At 40.1% G+C, this 20,023-nt stretch overlaps 1 protein-coding gene across 2 annotated transcripts in view; it reads right to left on the reverse strand.

The window, feature by feature from the left end:
- APBB1IP (amyloid beta precursor protein binding family B member 1 interacting protein) overlaps nucleotides 1-20,023 on the reverse strand; it is a 103,193-nt gene that overhangs the window by 33,788 nt on the left and 49,382 nt on the right. For both annotated transcript variants that reach the window (XM_055330992.1, XM_055330991.1), the window contains exons 5-7: nucleotides 18,762-18,839; nucleotides 13,045-13,204; nucleotides 11,753-11,874 (exon numbers count right to left, since the gene is read on the reverse strand). In XM_055330992.1, coding sequence (XP_055186967.1) covers nucleotides 11,753-11,874; nucleotides 13,045-13,204; nucleotides 18,762-18,839 — 360 coding nt within the window. The remainder of the gene's footprint in view (nucleotides 1-11,752; nucleotides 11,875-13,044; nucleotides 13,205-18,761; nucleotides 18,840-20,023) is intronic.

The raw sequence follows: 20,023 nt of genomic DNA on the forward strand, positions 1-20,023 counted from the left end.
ATGGTCAAAGACAAACCTTGGTGGGAGAGGCAGGTTGGAAAAGAATGGCAGAAAGATGCCATGAAATCATTTTCTCCCTCAGTGGCCGGTACCCTTCTTCACCTGAGAAGCAAAATGAGGTTGTGTTTCTCTCTGTGTTCTTCACTCCTACAGCCACACTGAGCCACAACCACTACCAAATGTCAGTTAAGGAACACAACAAAGGATGGGATGAAAACTGCCTAAAATATCAGCAATGATTATTGTTGGAGTTGCAGGATTACAGATAGTTTAAATTTCATTTCTCCTGTTTTTCAACTTTTTTTTTTCTTTACAGTAAGTCAATGTTATTTTTGAAGTCAGCAAAATAAAGTATGTCATTAAAAGAAATACAAAGCAATTAAATAAGCAAGCAACCTTATATTAACTGATTTGCCAGTACCTTCTTTGAAAAACAGATTTTTCAGGCTCCCAGCAAGAAGAATGGCTATTTTTTTTTAAGATTTTACATATGTATTCATGAGAGACACACAGAGAGAGGCAGAGGCATAGGCAGAGGAAGAAGCAGGCTCCCCATAGGGGGGCTGATGGGGGATTCGATACCAGGACCCCAGGATCACAACCTGAGCCGAAGGCAGAAACTCAACCACTGAGCCACCCAGGTGCCCCAAGAATGCCTAATGTTAATACTGGAGAGCTTCTCTACCTCTAGACATATTCCTCAGTCCTTATACCTCTCTTTTCGTTTCAGGCAACATCACTGGTCTTTGCATAGTGGGACTTAAGTTTCAGCATCACTCTGGGAAAACAGAACTCTTGAGGAGCTGACTCCCATTTCAACAGCTGGCACTTATTTAGGAATAGCCGACCACCCTGTGCTTCCAATCAACTGAGAAGAGGAACTTTTCTAATGACAACCAGACTGAGAAACTAAGCTGCTTTTTAAATAAAGTTGCTTTTATTAGCATAGCAAGTGTCCTCAGGCTCCTGGATGGCTCAGTCAGTGAAGTTGGTGAAGCGATATACTTTGGCTCAGGTCATGATCCCAGGGTCCTGAGGCTGAGGTCCATGTTGGATTCCCCACTTGGCGTGGAGTGTTTCTCCCTCTCCCTCTACTCCTCCCTCTTGCGTGCTCTTTCTCACCAATAAGTAAATTTTAAAAATCTTAAAAAAAGGATAGTAGGTGTCCCAAACTACTTTACCCAAAATAAGCAGTACCACCTTGGGCAAGAGGGGTCCCTGCCCTGACTCCACTCTTTAGAAGGTCTCTGCTCTGACACTCACCCAGCCACTCCCCTACTCACAGGGTGACATGTCTATGGGGCCAATGGGATATGCCCACCTGGAACCAATGACCCCCTACATTTTAGTCCACACTCCACACACCCAGGACCTTGGAATTCCCTGACTAAATGGCCCGGAGACTCTGCCCTATATTCATTCTCCTGCAGGTTTATGGCACTGCTAGCATGTGCATCCTAGGCCAGAGGGTGGCCAAGGGGCAGCTTTTTGCAAGGGAGTGATGGGTTGTATGGAGCCTGCTCTCTGGGCTGGAACATCCACACCATGCATGCAAGGCTCCCATGGCTCAGGATGGATGGGATGGATGGAGGGGGGGAAGTCTAGGGGTTGGTCACGAGCAGTTCCAAGACACCATCTTGCACAGAACTCAAAGAAATCTAAGAATACGGGAATCCCTGGGTGGCGCAGCGGTTTGGCGCCTGCCTTTGGCCCAGGACGCAATCCTGGAGACCCGGGATCGAATCCCACATCGGGCTCCTGGTGCATGGAGCCTGCTTCTCCCTCCCTGTGTCTCTGCCTCTCTCTCTCTCTCTCTCTCTCTCTCTCTCTGTGACTATCATAAATAAATAAAAAAAATTAAAAAAAAAAGAAATCTAAGAATACTAAGTCTAAACTCTTAGGTCATTATGAAGGCAATAAGGTGGGAGGACAGAACACATTTAACTACTTATTAATTTTATTTAGAACTTTAAATATACAGATATACGGTATATAAGCCTTCAATCTACAATTGCCCCAGGCCCTAATAAATATTGGGAGTGGGTTTGCACAGAGGCCTGTCCTCCACTCCCTGTGGGATTCCACATTACCAACCCATCCTTTTATTCTCTTCTAGTCATCAGGGCTACTTAAAATGCAAAATAGAAATATAAAAGAATTTCTTTAGGCCTTCTTTGACAAGGTGCTTAATTTTCTGGGATACTTAAAGCCCTGGGAAACTTTCTCAGCTATAGGGCAGCCACAGTTGTTAATGAGTAGAACATAATCTCTCCTTTTCCTCATCCTGGATTTTCCTGCCCATGAGCTTACATCCTTTAAAGTCTACACACCCTGGGCCCTGGGCTAGAACAGGTGCCCATCTTGGACAACTCTGTCTCAGTCCTTAGGATACAGGGCTAAACACCCTTCACAGCCTACAGTATCCTGGCTGTACTTCACTGACTACTGACCTCATGCCCCCAGGCACCCAGCCAAGCAGAATGTCCCCATGTCATTCATTTGTCCTCTGCATGGACTTCACTTTCTGAAGAATGCTGGTTACTACTTTTATTTTCACAGTAGTTCCTAGATACTTCTGTTCCTTCTGCCTATTACATTCAGCAGATAGCTCCTGGCCTTGCATCTCGCCTACTGTCTCCTTCCATGGCTTTATTCCAGGGATGCTCAAGAAATATTTGCTGGTCATTCTTGAAAAAATGCTTGGCATCCTGGGGAAGCTAGGGATTAAATCCTTATCCCCTTAATTTGTCCTGAACAACTTCAGGTAGCCTGAGGTTAGACTCCTATTCACACTTCTTTGAGTCCCTGCTCCAAACTTCTGAGATAGAGCACCACTGTCCCACACCAAGTCTGGCCTGGTTGCACTGTGATCACCCTAATCCAAGAGCACTGCAGATGCCTTCTGGAGAGTTGCTACCATCCTCCCAATTGCCTCCATTTCTTTTTTTTCTCTAGACTATTCTCTACAATGAAGCAAACTAAAATAATGATAATTATTACACTTTGTGTGGATGATAGCCTTTAATTCTCACCACACACTTCTAAAAACAAATTATCTCCATTTTCAGACAAAAAAAAAAATAGAGACTTGGTGAAGTTAGATGATTTGCTCCAGGGCCCACAGATAACAAGCAATGGAGTCAGGATTCAAATCCCACCTGTCTGATTTTAGGATCCACAGTCTGGCCACAATATGAGACTGCCTTCCAGAAAGAGGCAGTTTTGTAGAAGACAAGTTTGAACAGAAAATGCCATGTTCATGAAACTGAAAACCCTCAGCACGGTGTGGCAGGTCCATCAACTTGGCCTTGCACACTGTTGTCCCCATTCTCCACAGCAGCCTTAGTGGGCCTTTCTACTCCTTGAACAGGGCTTGATTCTGGGCCTCAATAATCCTACACTATGGCTTAGAATCTCCCCTCCTGCCTCTCTCTCCCTCATCTTGATTCCCTTGGCAAACATGAGAAACATTGCTTCCTTAGGGAGGCTGTCTCTGATCCAAGAACTGGAAGACCCTCCTGCTGGAGGCACCCAGTTATGATATATGCTTCAATGGCTATCATTAGCTAAGTGTCCTTACTGGTTGACAAGAAGTTCAATGGTACCCACCCTCCTTGAGTCTCCTAATAGTTGAAGATGAAAATGACACAGACTGTTATTTTATAAGAGTTGTGACAGATTCAGAAGCAGGGAGACAATTAACGGTGGGGGAGCCTGAGCCATCACTCAAGACCGGGGACCTTTAAACTGTGTCCCCCTTGGGGAATGTACTGAAGCTCCTCTAAGGGTACTCGGGCATTGGTCTTCACATCCTAAACTTCAATGTGTACTCTTCTCCAAAGCGGATCTGCCTGTGAATGGAAGGCCCCTTCCTTACTTCACACACAAGAAAGGTACACCTCACAGCTACACAGAATCTCACTGCCCTGCGTGGGAAGCTCAAAGGCTCTAAGCAAAGGGATAACGTGAAACATGAGTGTTGTGAGAGGGAAAGACTCACCACTCAAAACAAATCTTTTTTGGAAGTCAAATGCTTTCTAACCCTGCTTCTACACAATGGAAAGCACCCAATCATCCTGTCAGGTGGTGTATGAAAAGAATCATCCTTGATTCTTCAGCGACAGATAACTTGGAAGGAATTCAAGAAACAGGATGGGATTGCTCTCACAAAGCTCTTCTGTTCTCATCCACTCATTTATGTGAACAAGGTTTCTCACCACTGATATCTATAAAAAGTACTTAACTTCTATAGAAATAAAAAACAGCAATATAATTGATGCTGAACATTCATCCCTTTATCCTAGGACTAATCAGAGGGGAAAAACGTTTCATCTATTTATCTCATTAAGAGATGTTTTCCCCCAGATTTTTCCTTTTTAGGCTTAATATCAATATTTATAACTTAAATGTTTTGAAATTGTTTTAACCAACTGTGTAATTTTTTAACACTTATGTGCCTTACAATGACAGGATATAAAAGATTACGTATCGGGATGCGTGGCTCAGTGGTTGAACATCTGCCTTCAGCTTGGGTTGTGATCCCAGGGTCCTGGGATCGAGTCCCACATTGGGCTCCTGGCAGAAAGCCTGCTTCTCCCTCAGCCTATGTCTCTGCCTCTCTCTGTGTCTCTCATGAATAAATAAATATAATCTTTTTAAAAAAGATTACATATCAATTTATAAACAGTTTGTCGAAAAGAAGTATGAGAGAGATCAATTAGAGAATTATAAACATAAAAATACATTACAGTAGGAGAAACCTTTGTGGAGAAAATGGAATGGGAATAGTTCAAGGGGAAAAACAAGGAACAATTAAAATTTCCCAAATGTTAAAAAAAAAGCTTATTGTACAACACCACACCTTAATGTAAACTATGGACTTGGATGATAATGGTGTATCAATGAAGGTTCAATGACTATAACAAATACATCACTGTGGTGGGGGATGTTGATAGTGGGGGAGGCCATCTATGTGTAGAGAGTGTATAAGAATTTTCTCAATTTTACCATGAACTGAAAACTGTTCCAGAAAATAAAGTCTATTAAAAAAAAAAAAAAGCTATTCATGTGCTGCTTACATGGATGCTGGTGGGAAATCAAATTGCCTGAAACTGTATTTATTTTTTAAGATTTTATTTATTTATTCATGAGAGAGAGAGAGGCAGAGACACAGGCAGAGGGAGAAGCAGGCTCCATGCAGGGAGCCTGATGTGGGACTTGATCCCAGGACTCCAGGATCACGCCCTGAGCCAAATGCAGGCACTAAACCACTGAGCCACTCAGGCATCCCCTGAAACTGTATTTAGACTCCATTGGATATTTTTTAAAATGTCAAAATTCATAATATGTTGCTCATTGCATTATTTGCATCTACTTGAACTAGTGTTGAAAAACTCTGGATGTGGGGTGCCTGGGTGGCTCAGTCAGTTAAGCATCTGCCTTCATTCTTCTCAGGTCATGATCCCAGGGTTCTGGGATCCAGCCCCACATTGCGCTCCCTGCTCAGTGGGGAGTATGATTCTCCCTCCTCGTGCACATAGTCTCTCAAACAAATAAAATAAAATCTTAAAAAAGATCCTGGATGTCAACAATAGGTCTTACTGGTTCTAATGCACTCTCAGTATTTAGTAGTGCTTAGGTTTTTATCTATCTTTAAGACTGTGGGGCCATTTGTCAGACTTTTCCAAGTTTCTTCTCTTTATTTCATTCCCAGCCAATTTTGCTTATTTGGCATCTATTCCTAAAGTTCTGGGTTTGGGTGAAATATGGATGAGTGAAGTGTATGTATGTAAAGCTGTTGCTTGATGCCCCTGGCCACTTCCCTGCTCCCAGCCAGGAAGACAAGGACCTAGTTGAGGAACGGTAGGTGCCCCTGGGGTCAGGCCTCCACCAGCTCTGTCAAGCACTGAGATGGCAGGAATAAAACACTCCAGACTCTGAATATAATGAATAGTACCCATGATTATTATCAGTGATTGTAGAACCTTCTGTCATATCATAACCTTCTGCAGATGGCATTTCACTCATCATCTCTACTTCCACGAATCATTTTTCTGCAAGATTGAAGCTTAAACATCAGCTTTGTGCACCTGTAAAGAGTAGGGCACACTCCATGCAATAGCTTCAGTCATGATAGCAAAGTTGGATCACATTGTGGCAAGGAAATGCAGTCTAATATAAAAGAAAAGTAGGCCTTGGTGGTTGCAATTGGATTTTTAAAAATAACCGAATGCTGAAAACTGACTAACTTTCCTGAAAATGCATTTTAAATGAATCCCATACAATTATGACTGCATGAACTGTGACTGGAAACATTCATTTCTGACTTGTTTTTTATTTTAATCAATATAGTATTTTGACAAGTTTCTTTCCCACCAGTTTATCTGAATGCACCGTCACTCTCTGTCTCTACCCTCACTCTCCATGGTCCAGCCATGCAACTATTTCCCGTGACCTAAATGCACATCCTTTTTTCTTCCTGGACTCTTCACACACCTATTGCTTAGAGTTGTCGCTTCCACTCTACTCTTCCCCTGACTAATTCCTACAAGTTTACCAGGTGATTTCTTGGGCATCAGTTTCTCCAGGTAAATTTCCCTGCCCTCCCTGGGCTCCACAGAAGCTGGTGCTCCATCTCATCTCACAGCTTTCCAGATCTGATTCTCACTTCCCACTTCCCTTCTTTGCCCTCCCATCCTCTTTTCTTCAACACTTATTTTGTTGCCTTTTCTTCTGGTTTATTTGGACCATATATCACCACCTTCTACTGAAGATAACAATTTTCCACAATTTTTTTCTGAATCCTAAGTTTATTAATTGTATTGATTTATTGTCTAGAAGGTCTTTCACATGCTATTTTCTGTCAGGTCCTACAGTATCCTGTCATAAACACAATGTTGGTTTTTCCTTTTAATTCACCCTAAATCAGGGCAAGATTGTTCTTTAGTCAGTATCTGTCAACAGGTAAAAATCTGTGGTTTGCCTTGAGCTGCACTCTCTTTGCATCTGTGCAGAAGGCATTTTTTCCTTAGAGTTGGGACTGAGGGGTTAATGGACTCCCCAGTTCCTAGTTTCATTGCTCTTCTAACCTTGGGTATTATGAACTAATATAGTAATTTCAAAACTAAAACTCTCAGCATATATCTTCACGAAAGCTCTTCTGCACTATCAGTAGCACCTTGTGCACTAGGACTTAAGACAGCACCATGCCACAGTCTCTGTCCTATGCCACTCTCATGTTAAAGCTGGAAAAGCAAAGATTATCTTCATTTTTGTATCCTCCATAAATAGCACAGGTTATACATGTAAACAGATACTCTACAACGTTTGCTAAATCTAAGCAAATGGAGTGAATTCTACCAAAGGCCCATCATATAAGTCAAAATGAGAAAGATACTCAAAATTCTGAAACCTTTTGGGAAGAACAGAGTCTGTCTTTTCCTTTTATAATTTCTGGTTAAATATCGTTCTTAACACACAGTTTCTAACTCTTTTTTTAAGGATTTCATTTATTTGAGAAAGAGAATATATGTGTGTGAGCACAAGCAAGGGGAGAGCAGAGGGAGAGAAAGGCAGAAGCAGATGCTCGCTGAACAGGGAGCCTGATGCAGGGCTTGATCCCAGCACCCTAGGATCATAACCTAAGCTGAAGGCAGATGCTTGACTGACTGAGCCACCCAGGTGCCACTCTAACTCTTGAAATAGTTCCTAGTCAGCACCCTAATCCAGCTGGGCCTGATAATCACGCTGTAGGCTCACAGATGTTGCTCTGACTAGTGAGTGGAAGCAGGTATCCATTACATACTACTCTGTTCTGGGATTTGCCACCACATATAAGTGTTGACAATTACGTTTGAAAAATAACTAACAACCCAAGCGAAATACAGGATGTATTTGGATTTTTGAATCAACTGCTTGAGACACTGCTTGAGGACAAAATCTAAGACAATTAAGCAAAAGAATCTACAGGCTGTGTTTCCAGAAGAAAGTTTCTCCAGAAATACTCTTCCCTACTACAATTTGTTATTCTTTTGGTGTAAACTTAAAAAGTTGCTTCTCTTAAAAACTATCAAAGGGTCTCAATATGTAGCTCTTACAAAGGGACTGCAGATATTTCAAAATTATGAGGCCTCCCTTTTTAGGAGCCCTGATATCAACATAGGAAAGGTCACAGTCTACTTCAAGAACAAGGAGAGAGCCCTAAGGTTAGCATGCTGAAGTAGTAGTAGTTATTCACACATAGCACTAATCAGAAGATAGATTATCCAACCAAACACTGAGAAAATGGAAATACCTAAAATTAGCAGCTTCAAAAATGCTTCCACTTCCATTATGGTCTTTAAATGTGATTGTAAATTAGAACAATCCACTAATTTGGTTTTTAAGAACATATTATTATTCAGAAAAATTCAGCAGGAGGATTTCTGCTTCCTCCTATGATAGAGTAGCTTGTAGTTAGACCAAAGCTCCACAAAAGCCATCTGTGTGAAGGCTTTTTTTTTTTTTTTTTTTTTTTTTTTTTTAAGACTAGTCAAGTGCAGTAGTGAGAAGGGGGAAAGAGTAGAACAAGGAGTTCGATCTGTAACTGACTGTGAACAATCAATTGAGATAACTCACTACCTTCGGACCAGCCTGTGCGAAGGCTTTGGAGAGCTATGAAGACAACCAGGACTCAAAGGGCCAAAATCCAAGAGAGAAAGGAACCACAAAGAGGTGCCAAGACATTCTGAGAGCCATATTTTCTCCCTGGTGAGAGGCTGAGAATCATGGGAGAGGATCTGAACAGGTACCTCACAGAAATGGAAATATTTACATGGATAATAGACATTTAAAAAGGTACTCAAATCATTGGCAATAAAAAATTCTACTTAAAACCAAAGGAGATACCACTACACATTCATACAGTATAACTTTTTTTTTTTTTTTTAATGGCAACACCAACGCTGGCAATGATTTGGAATGACAGAAATTCTCATACAATACTAACAAAGGCAAATCATGCAATCACTTTGGAAAACTGCTTGGCACTTTCTCCTAAGGTTAAATATGTGCATCACCTATGATCCAGCAATGGTATTTGCAGGCATATATACAAGAAAAAAGTCTACATATGTTCAACAAAAGACAGGTACAAGAATGTCTTCAATAGCATTACTTGTTAAAGCCCTGAACTAGAAACAAATGTCCATCAATAATACAACAGATAAACTTATTTTGATACAATCACACAATGGAATACTAAATGCCAAAGGAAAATAACAAACTATGCACTGCCGTATGCAACAACATGAATGAAGGTAAACACCAAAGAGTATTATGGTATGATTCTGTTTTATATAAAGTTCAAAAGCAGGAAAAACCAAGGCCAGAGAGGTCCAAATCATGATTCTCTTGGTAATGGGGATCACGGGCATAAGTGAGTCTGCTGGCATACCACTCCTCGACATGGGTGGTGGTTAAATGGGATGTGCACTTTGTAAAAATTCATAGTATATAGTTGTGTTTTGTGCACTGATTCATTAGGTGCCACAGCAAGCTGCAGATTCACTGATATTCATTCTCCTCTTCCTCCTCTTGGTTAATACAATACTATAGCCATGTGACATAACTCCTGGGCACCATTTTTATAGACTCAATGTGAAAGGTTCTTTGTGGAGGAATCGTACAAAGTGGTAACTCTGGATGTAACTACCAAATTTAGTTATGTGTATGGTTGTTCAGATAGAGATAGCATTTGTCAGCTCCTTGTGTAGCTCAATATTACCATGTGACTAAGTTCTAACCAATGGAATGGAGGCAGAAATAAAAGTGTCATTTCTAGGTCTTTCCAATAAGAAGTCTGGTTTGTATACTTCCCTGGCTCTTTCTTCTCTCCCTAAGGACTGGAAGATGGCCAAGCAGAAAAGCTGCCTTGGGCACTGAGATAGAAGCCACCTGCTGAGGATGGCATGGCCTCCTACTAGATCTATCCACTTATGCCTGGACTGGTATGTGAGGAAGAATCAATCTTCTAGGTGGTTCGAGCCACTGATTGTGGGAAGTCTCCTTGTTACAGAAGCTGAGATGGTACCCTAACTAATATAGGCATTAAAGCATGCCACCGAAGGTAGTTATGGTTTGAAAATTTTGTACAGTTGATCTCTGAACAACTCAGGTTTGAACTGCATGGTCCATTTATATACAGATTTAAAAAAAAATACAGTACTATAAATATATTTTCTCTTCCTTATGATTTTCTTAATAATGTTTTTTCTCTACCTTTTTTATTGTCAGAACACACTATATAATACATAACATACAAAATATGTGTTAATTGACTGTTTATGTTATTGGTAAGGCTTCTCAGTCAAGAGTAAGGTATTAGTAATTAAGTTTCTGAGGAGTGAGAAGTTATACACAGATTTTCTTTTTTTTTAAAGATTCTTTTCTTTTTTTAAAAAAGATTTTATTTATTCATTCATGAAAGGCAGAGAGAGAGAGAGAGAGAGAGAGAGAGAGAGAGAGAGAGAGAGGCAGAGACACAGGCAGAGGGAGAAGCAGGCCCCATGCCGGGAGCCCGAAGTGGGACTCGATCCCGGGACTCTAGGATCATGCCCTGAGCTGAAGGCAGGTGCTAAACCGCTGAGCCACCCAGGGATCCCCGCATACACAGATTTTCTACTGCATGGGTTGTTGGCACCCTTAAATTCCCTCCCCACCCCACTAAGTGTTCAGGGCCAACCATACTTTTACTGTTCAATATTTGTCAAAGACAATAGTATTTAATTGCTTTGTTGTCAGTGTGCCACCACAAAACCTAGAGAAGACTCTACAAAAAAGCACAGTGTAGAGGAAAGAGTATTTTTCTCATGAGAAAGCTAAGAGTATCCTTCTATTTTTGCCTCTAGTGATATGGGTCTTTTTTTTTAATTATTTATTTTAGAGAGTGAGCAGCAGCAGGGGGAGAAGCCAAGAGAGAGGGAGAGAGAATTCTCAAGCAGACACCCTGCTGAGCACAGAGCCCAAAGCGGGGGCTCGGTCCCAGGACCCTGAGATCATGACCTGAGCTGAAATCAACAGTTGGATGCTTAACTGACAGTCACCCAGGCACCCCAGGACTTGTTTTTTTTTAACCTATAAAATATAAAGGTGTCTGGATGTCCCCAACAATCTCATCTGTGTCTAACATTCTTTGACTTCCAAAAAGTCTTAATGACCCTCATGTAATTACAGTTGGCTAGAGGCCACCGTGGGAAAAGGTCTACACTTCTGTAACATCCTTGTACATATGACTTGAAGGAAGCCTTTTCAAATATGGAGAACAATGTTTTTTATTATGTGGCCTGTTTGTAGAATTAAATCATAATAAACTGGACATTTTCTAGGTGCTCTCTTTAATTATTCCAGCATCAATAAGCACCAAATATTAGCAACAACAAAAAGCAATGTCTTTAAAACATGAAGCATTAATGACTCTTAATGCAACACAGTATACTGAATTAATGTAGCCAAATGGAAATAAGGACAGAAGAAGAGGATTAGTCAAACAGATATGTTTTGGACACTGAATCCAAAGAAACAAATTGGTTTCTTTTCTGTTTAACTCTTTCAAGGATCTATTAGTTTACATATGATATAAGAATTGGGTTTGTGTTTTCTGAAAGGAATAAATTTGCATTATTTTGTGAGATAATGAATGATGTTAGTACACAGGTAAGACTAAAAAAATATCCTCCATACTTTATGTGGTTTAACTATATACAAGTTATCTTACCTGGGGGTTCTTAAATACAGCATATTTTTCCTCTTTCTCCAAAAACAGCACTTTATTTTCTGTGTCTCTTGTCCAGTCTGATAAGACTTCAATAACATTTTCATGGTCTTCAAAAATCCTTTCTGATGAAACAAGAAAGCATTCTTTCGGACTCAAGACATTACGGTTTCCAACAGAGAAATAAGCTAGTATGGAATTAAACACAATGCTTTCTACCTCTCATTGGTTTTTAGAAATTCTTCATTCTTACATAATGCCACACTGTAACACTCCTATTATGTTTCTTCTTCAGTGCCAGGTCTTCAACTTATTTTCCATAAAAAAGTACAGCAGATGAACATACAATATTGTGACAATAGCCAGTCACTTCACTTTTCTCTTAGCATTTTTTACTTTAAATAGTCCAGATAGAGGTAGACATCTTATTCATAAAAAGGACCATGAAGCAATAATTGACTAAACAACTCTGAATGAAGCTGTGAGACATGTGACATATTCTCTAAAATATTACCCCAAAGACTCTAAAAACAATATATGCATATCTGAGCCAAATGTAAACATAAAGGAAGGCTTTTCAACTCTCTATTTGACTCAGGGAGTTAAAAAAAAATCCTTCAAGAGGTTGTTTCAATATAGACCTTTTCCTCCAGAAAAAAAAATTCACTGAAAGCTTCTAAGGCAGGCAATTCTGGATTCCATCAAGCTCTCCTGAGAGAGAGAGAAAAAAAAAAAAACTGTTCCAAGTGATTTTGACAATGAGAAGTAAAAAGAATATTTCTTTAATTGCTTTTTTACCTTTTTTTTCCTCTCCATCAATTTCTACCAACTGTCCTTTGCTCTTTGGGACTGAGCCTCTTTAACTAGATAAAATGAGTGGGGATGGTAGAAGGGGAAACATTGATGTATGACAGAGTTACACTATAGTTTAAAGAAGGAAACTCTAAAGATATATTAGCTGACAGATATCCAAGCCACCCCACCCCCCCACCCCGGTTTGCACAGTTTACTAAGCATGCAGTAAGAGGTATCATCCTGTCACTTTCTCTTCCTTATGGGACCACTAGAGAAGTGGCAGTAATAATGCTGACATGCCCCAAGGTGTGGTTACTTGCTATAATCCAAGTCTCTTCACAGAGAAATGAGGAGGCAAGCACTGAATGTGACATAAGAGGAGAGTGATTTATGGGAAGTCTTGAGAGCCTTGAACCAAATTCTTCTTAATAAGAAACAAACCCATCGTAAAGGAAACCCACAGGTTTTTGGAGTAGTTTATCACTAGGGATGGGACTTACCAATTTGTAGTTCTGGGTAGATTTCATAAAGACACCAGTCTACATTGCAGTCACAATGGGTTTTCTCAAAAAGGTTGTCTAGAACATCTCGGGCCAATTGCCGCTCATCCACCATTAATGACTTAGTGCTGTTATCATTCATATGTACCTTGACAACAAGCTGAGGATAAAGCCACAGAGCAGCCAGTAAATTTCAGCAACTGGAGAAGGTCATGAAGATGAAGATTTCAAAGCTGCCATTGTTTCTGTGAATAAGTAAGAGTGTGTCCTGCAAAGTCACTCAATATGAACTGATATGCTCAGTACTTGTCTAAGGCATTAAGAATACAGAGGTAGAGAAACCAATTCACAAAAACAAAAACAGAACAAAACAAACCATACATAATCAAGTCCTTGCCAGCCTTCAGGCACTCCACATTCTGGTGAAAGAGAAAACAGAATCAAAGTGATGGCTTCCTGCTTTCATAACATCTTCCTTGCACTTATTCAGATTTATACTGGAGCCAAGAAGCATTTGATTGAAAGTGTATCTATAATACATTCTTCTCTTTTGCTTAGCTGAAGTTGAGTCCTATTTCATGCAACCCAAGGGTTCTAAGATACACTTAGATTAACAATGCTGGTTAATCTACAATTCTCTTGAAGGTCAGCAGCGCAAGTGACACAGCATGCTTAAGGGGACAAATAGGCTGTGTCACAGCAGAATATGTTTGAGATTAGAGGTGGATTAGGCAAAATGAATGAAGACAGAGAAACTAGCTATTATGAAGGCACGCAGGCAAATCAGTGATCAAGCTTACTTTTCATTTCATTAAAAAAATATTCTCCAGCACTGATTTAACCATCAAATTGGTATTTATCCCAAAACAGATCTGCAGGGTTTGATGGGAGCAGAATTTACTCATATTCAGTAAGGACATAGGACTTTACTGTTTTCTTCTGGGCAACTTGGCAAAGTTATTACACCTTCTGAATCCTCCCTCCCCAGAGAGACCATGATTCTGATGTAATACAATAGAATTAATTCATGAAATAATACAGCCAGAGTTTGGATTTTCTTTGACACCTGTGTATTTGTAGTGCATTTCTGATTACAGTAGTTGTTATTTATGAGTGCTACAGGTTATAATGGGGCCATCTATTTAGTCTTTAAAAGGAACACTGGAAATGTGCCCACTAAGTCTCAATTTACTACACATGTATGTTAAGGGAAGGTTTTCTACGACTCCTTCTGGGAAGACCTGTGCTCTTATTCTTTACTAAGATCACTGATCCTACCTAATTAAGTGGGAAGTAGCTTTAGTTAGAGTCAATCAAGTTAAGAGTCTATCTTTGAATGCAAGGCCTTTCCCTTTCCAGACAACACTGCCCTCACTGACCATCAGCCTGTGGTGCCTGCAAACTCAACACACTACACACACCAGCAGAGAATGCCTGGAAACATCGCCAACCAGAACCACTTGATAATACTCTTGCTTAAATTTCTATTCTAACTTGAAAAGAGAAGTGTGAAACAGCTAAAGATAAGTTCTGCCTATCCTGTTGGTCCATGGTTGGTGCTGGTTACTCACACGTGAGACTTACCATTATCAAACAAGGGGACAAAGGCCTGGAGAGGCCAGACTACTGGTAATATTTCTTCCTCCCCAAAAGTGTGCATTAGGTTCTGAGCCCCTGAGAAAGTGCCCCTCCTGTCCCACTTCCACATAATCAGAATGTTTTCAAGATCAGATTATGTGGAAGTGGGACAGGAGGGGCACTTTCTTAGGGGCTCAGAACCTAACGCACACTTTTGGAAATGTTCTGGGGGACACCTGGGTGGCTCAGCGGTTTGGCACCTGCCTTCGGCCCAGGGCCTGATCCTGGAGTCTCGAGACCGAGTCCCACATCGGTTTCCCTGCATGGCCTGCTTCTCCTCTGTCTGTGTCTGTGACTCTCTCTCTCTCTCTCTCTCTCTCTCTCTCTCTCTCTGTGTGTGTCTCTCATGAATAAATAAATAAAATGTTAAAAAAAAGAAAACATTCTGTAGTGAACAGAATGAAGAGTGCAGTTTCTGTGGATTGTTACACAGAGATATGGAAGACAGACTGAGGGTGTGGGTATAGATAGAAATCTAGGTGAGGGGCCTGCAGGAACCACAAATTGAAGCACTCTATATATGCCTTCTCTTCTCAACACCTGGACGCTGAGAGTCAAAACACAGACATCAGGGCAGTAAAAGTGCATTTCTTCTCCTCAGGATCATTCAAATTAGACCTTTATTCCAGCCTTGTCTGTAGAATACTTTTTTCTCCCTTGAAAACCTGTAAAATCTATACCCCAGAAACCTCTTGTTGGATTGTTGTTTTTTGTAGGTTTGTCTTTTCATGTATTTAAAATGTGCCACAATGTCAAAGACAGACTCTCTGACCTGAGAAATGAAGCATGGAGGGTTGCCAGAAAAACAGAAAATCCCTTGAATAGGATACTTTCCTAGGATTTATTTTCTGTGTGTGGAAGGCATAGTCACTGCTCTCTGCTGAGAATTACTGCTGTAGAGAGGCTATGTGTCCTAAGAAACACTGCCAATGTTAGGATTGAGAAGACAATCTCCCTGATGCAAAAATGTAACAATGTTTGACCACATTTCATTTCTGCATAGGGATCCTGAGAAAATAAAACATATTTTGTTTTTGTTTTTGTTTTGTTTTGTTTTTACATAGAGGAAAAAAAAACTAAACCACATAATTTGACAGTGATGAAAAGTTGTTCTTTTATTTTTTTGGCAGAAACTGCAAACTAAATTTAATCCACATGTAGTTATGAATGTCTACAATTATAGAACTTAGAAAATTAAAAAAGCAAGAGAAGGCTGGTGACTTTTAGCAAGAAGAAATTATATTTACTATTCTTCACAGCTTCTATCACATTTACAAGCTGAAGAGTAGCTACACCAACACATAATATTGCTAGATCCCAGTTATGTGATTTAGCAAGCAGAGTGCTTTTCATATTTACACTGTTTGATAGAGGGTAGAATGATTTCAGCATGGAAAAAACCTCCCCTTCCTAATCTGTTACAGTAAAGACTGTATGGTTTTTAAACTTTCTTCTTTTTCTTTTGCAAGTTGTTAAATAAAAAATATCCTAGCCCTAAATCCTTTATAATATACATTTTTTGCTTCCGTGCTAAAATTCAGTTATGAAATTGTTCTCCTGTATCACAGAGCTTTAAAGCAAACGAACATATGAAACTAACAAGTTTCCAGTTCCAAAAGCTTTGTCACATAAGCTGTGATCATCACTTGCAATCCAAAATGATGTCAATGCCCCACAGAGTACTTGAGGTCAAAGTACTTCAAAGAGACTTGATTTCCACGTTGCAGATTATGTATGAGCACATCTTAGTTATTCTCTTAATGTTCTGTGCTTAAAGGCTTTTGTTTTAAGGGATATGTTTGGAGTGTCTGAAATCAGACCAAATATACAACATGGCTTCTTAATTTTCTCTCCTTTCCCACTGATCAGGGTGTCTTCTGTTTTACATCTTCTTTGTTGAGTCAATACAGGCTCTGCTTAGTGTTTACTGCTACAATTCACCCACCTAAGTTATGGAGAAGTTCTCTGGCTTTCTGATACATTGCAGGAAACAGCTGCCATTCTCCTACCCGCCTCTTAACCTCTAGTTGAAGCAGATCAGCTCAGCTAGCTGTCCTACCTTTTTATTTAAGAATCAACTTCTCTTTTCACTTCCCCTCTGAAAATATAGCCAGTGTGGCCCCCTTTTTATAAACAATACAGTGGTTTAAAATAGTTTAAGTAACTATGAATTTTCTTTTTACTCATTTCTTTTTGTGTTTTTATCTGACAGGTAAAGTCATTGACCCAGTGCAGCCCACAATGATGGACAGTGAGCTGCTGTGCCAGAGTGGGCTGTAGAATGGGCCACTCTGATTGTCATCCTTCCCCCTACAATCCATTTCCCACACAGCAGCTGAGATGATCTTTAAAAACCAGATATTATCCCCGATTTAAAAACCCTCAAGTGGCTTCCCAATGAACTTAAATTCCAGACTCTTTCTCGGGCCTGTGAGGCTGAGTGGCCTGGCCTGCCTCTCTGACCTCAAGTCCTCTTTATTCTCCCTCCTACTCAATGGCTCTCTGAGCAATGGCCACACAGTCCTGCTCAGGGTACTGCCTCCTCAGGGAGGCTTCCCCCATCATGAGGTCCATCTAGAAGTGACTTGAGCACTCTCCATCACTTTTTTCAGCTTTATTTTCTTCCTAACACTTGCTCCCCTGCTAGAATTTAATTCTACATAGGCAGGGACCTGACCTGGTTTATCTCTGTAAACCCAGCTCTATGAACTGGGGCTGCACCAGAGATGAAAACACAAAAATCCCTGGAAGAACTTCTGTGGGGGTAGAGAGGGGATGTAGGCAATAAACATAAACATGATAAACAGTAGAGTGGATATTATGTTGGCTGGTGATGAGTAATGAGGGAAAAAAGAAAGTAGGGGAGAAGGAGGATTGTGGGTGTGTGCATAATGTCAGATAGAGAAGGCTTTATTGAGCAGGTGACCAGACCTAGGGGAGAAACAGAGAAAACCCACTGGAATCTGGGGAAGAACTTTTGAGACTGGGTACCATAAAGTGCAAAGGTCTTGAGGTCAGGGCATACCTGGAGTGTTGGAAGAGCAGTGGTGACACCAGATAGTGAGAATGGGGTAGGTGGTGGGGCACATGTTCTTGCATGTAGAAAACAGGGGAGGATAATAGTAAAAAAACCTTCATGCATGTTTAGAATGAACAGGATCAGACTGATCTAGGAAGACTCTCATAGATGAACCTTGAAAGTCTGGATCCAGGGACAGTTGAGGACTATTTACTGAATATCATTCAACATGTACTGAACACCTTCATTCAAGGAATCATGGGAGGTGCTGTAGGAACATAGAGTCTAATGTTTTTCCCCCAACTAGAAGTAAAAAGTTCTTAAGTGGTCTCAGACATAGCATATGCTTCAGGAACTGAAATAAGACTATTGCGTCTTTCTCCCAAGTAACCAAATTAACTATTATCAACACCTCATTGCTATGAGGTAAGTGCTTCTATTCTACTAAGGTTAAATACATGTGTTTCTGTTATATGTTTCTGGAAAGCTATAGTCTACAGAAAACAACTCAGTAAAATTGCAGGATTATTGGAAAAATAGGATTAGGCAGGTAACTCAAAATTTATGCAACGTTGAACCCAGAGCACTAGCCCAAACATTTGGGATCTCTGGAGATGACCAGGACATCTAGGGTGGGCAGCAGGACTGAAAGCTGCCTCAGGGGTAAGAAAATGGCACAAAAGCAATCATGGACATGCTTATTAGCAAGGTCAATGGAGGCTGAGCTCTGACCTAGTTAAGGTGGGTCCAGGAGGTGGTGCCACTTGTGGTGATTACAATGCAGCTGAGCAGAACCCAAGAGGGTGCCGCCAGGGGAAAGAGCCCTGGGAGCAGAAACTTGGAAGCTTCCACATTTACATCAACATAGGTTCTGATTAATTAGTCAGAAATAAGCTAACTGATGTCACAGAAAGAATAACTATGTAATTATCTTTGTCCTAAAATTAAAAAAAATTACAACTATTTGGAAAACACTACTCAAAATTTTATTTTTTTATCATTAAGTATAATACCATGTTATTAATTTAACTGTCCCACATAAAAATGATTCACAGTTTACCTTCTTGACCTTGGCCTCTTTCAGTTTTTCCAATGCTAGCTTAATTTTATCAGCCTTGGCTTGAGCTGCTTCTTCTTCCTGTAAAACAGCAAGACATTCGACACAGTCCACTAGAGAAGAGCAGTGAGAAAGTACCCAAGTCATGGCAAACATCTTAGTTGCTTTATGTTAACAAAAGGCTGGGTTCAGAGGCGCCAAATTTCACGTTTGATTTTCAGAATTTAAATGACTGTAATAAAAATCTTCAGCCCAAAGATGTAGAAGGCAGTCATCTTTTGTATTTTAGAAGCGCTAATTTCTAAGATAAAATGATGACTCTAAACTAGCCTCACATATGAAGTCCACAAAAATCTCTGAGTGGGGTCTAACCTGAGGAATCTGTTGGTGGGTCTCAAGGGATTTAAATACTCTAAGAAATTATACACATTCTTCTGGATCAGCTAGTGTTTTCTGGAATTCTTCTTAGCTTTTTATTTGAGTCCTAAGGGGGTACTTCCCAAAAGTTAAGACTTAGACTCAAACTTAAACTTATAATTCACCAAGAAAACACTGACAAACATATGAGTAGGCAGAAAAGAGAGTGAAATATTTTATAAGCCCAAAAGTCCTTTGATACTTGTAAGTAAATATTCCAAGAATAAGATTATTAAGGCCTTCATACCAATTTACAATGATGAGGAAATGAGCTGTTCTGGTTACATGCTAATTACCTGAAAGCAGACATATATCCTCTCACACTAGTAATTGTTAATTTTTTTTTTTGAGCCACAAACCCCTTTAGGAATATGTCGAAATCCATGAAGCCCATAAAGCTTTACATGTGTATTCAACTTTGCATATACTTTCAGGAAATCATGGCCTCCTTGAAATCTTCATGGACATTATGTTAAGAGCCTTTGCTCTTTAGAATGTCTGTTATCAGAGACAAGAGAGAACGAGTGTTGGGGAGGAAGTGGAGAAAAGAGAACCCCTGTGCACTGTTGGTAGGACTGTAAATCGGTGGAGTTGTTATGGAAAACAGTATGAATGTGCCTCAAAAAACTAAAAATAGAAACAGCCTATGATCTAAAAATCCCACTTCTGGGTATATATCCAAAGAAAATGAAATCATTATTTTGAAGACATTGGCATTCCTATGTTCACTGCAGCATTATTCATAATAGCCAAGACATGGAAACAGACTAAGTGTTGCTGATGGATGAATAGATAAAGAAAATGTGGTATATATACAATGGAATATTATTTTGCCATAAAAAAGAATG

This window comes from Nyctereutes procyonoides, unplaced genomic scaffold, assembly GCF_905146905.1.
Source record: "Nyctereutes procyonoides isolate TBG_1078 unplaced genomic scaffold, NYPRO_anot_genome, whole genome shotgun sequence".
NCBI lineage: Eukaryota > Metazoa > Chordata > Mammalia > Carnivora > Canidae > Nyctereutes > Nyctereutes procyonoides.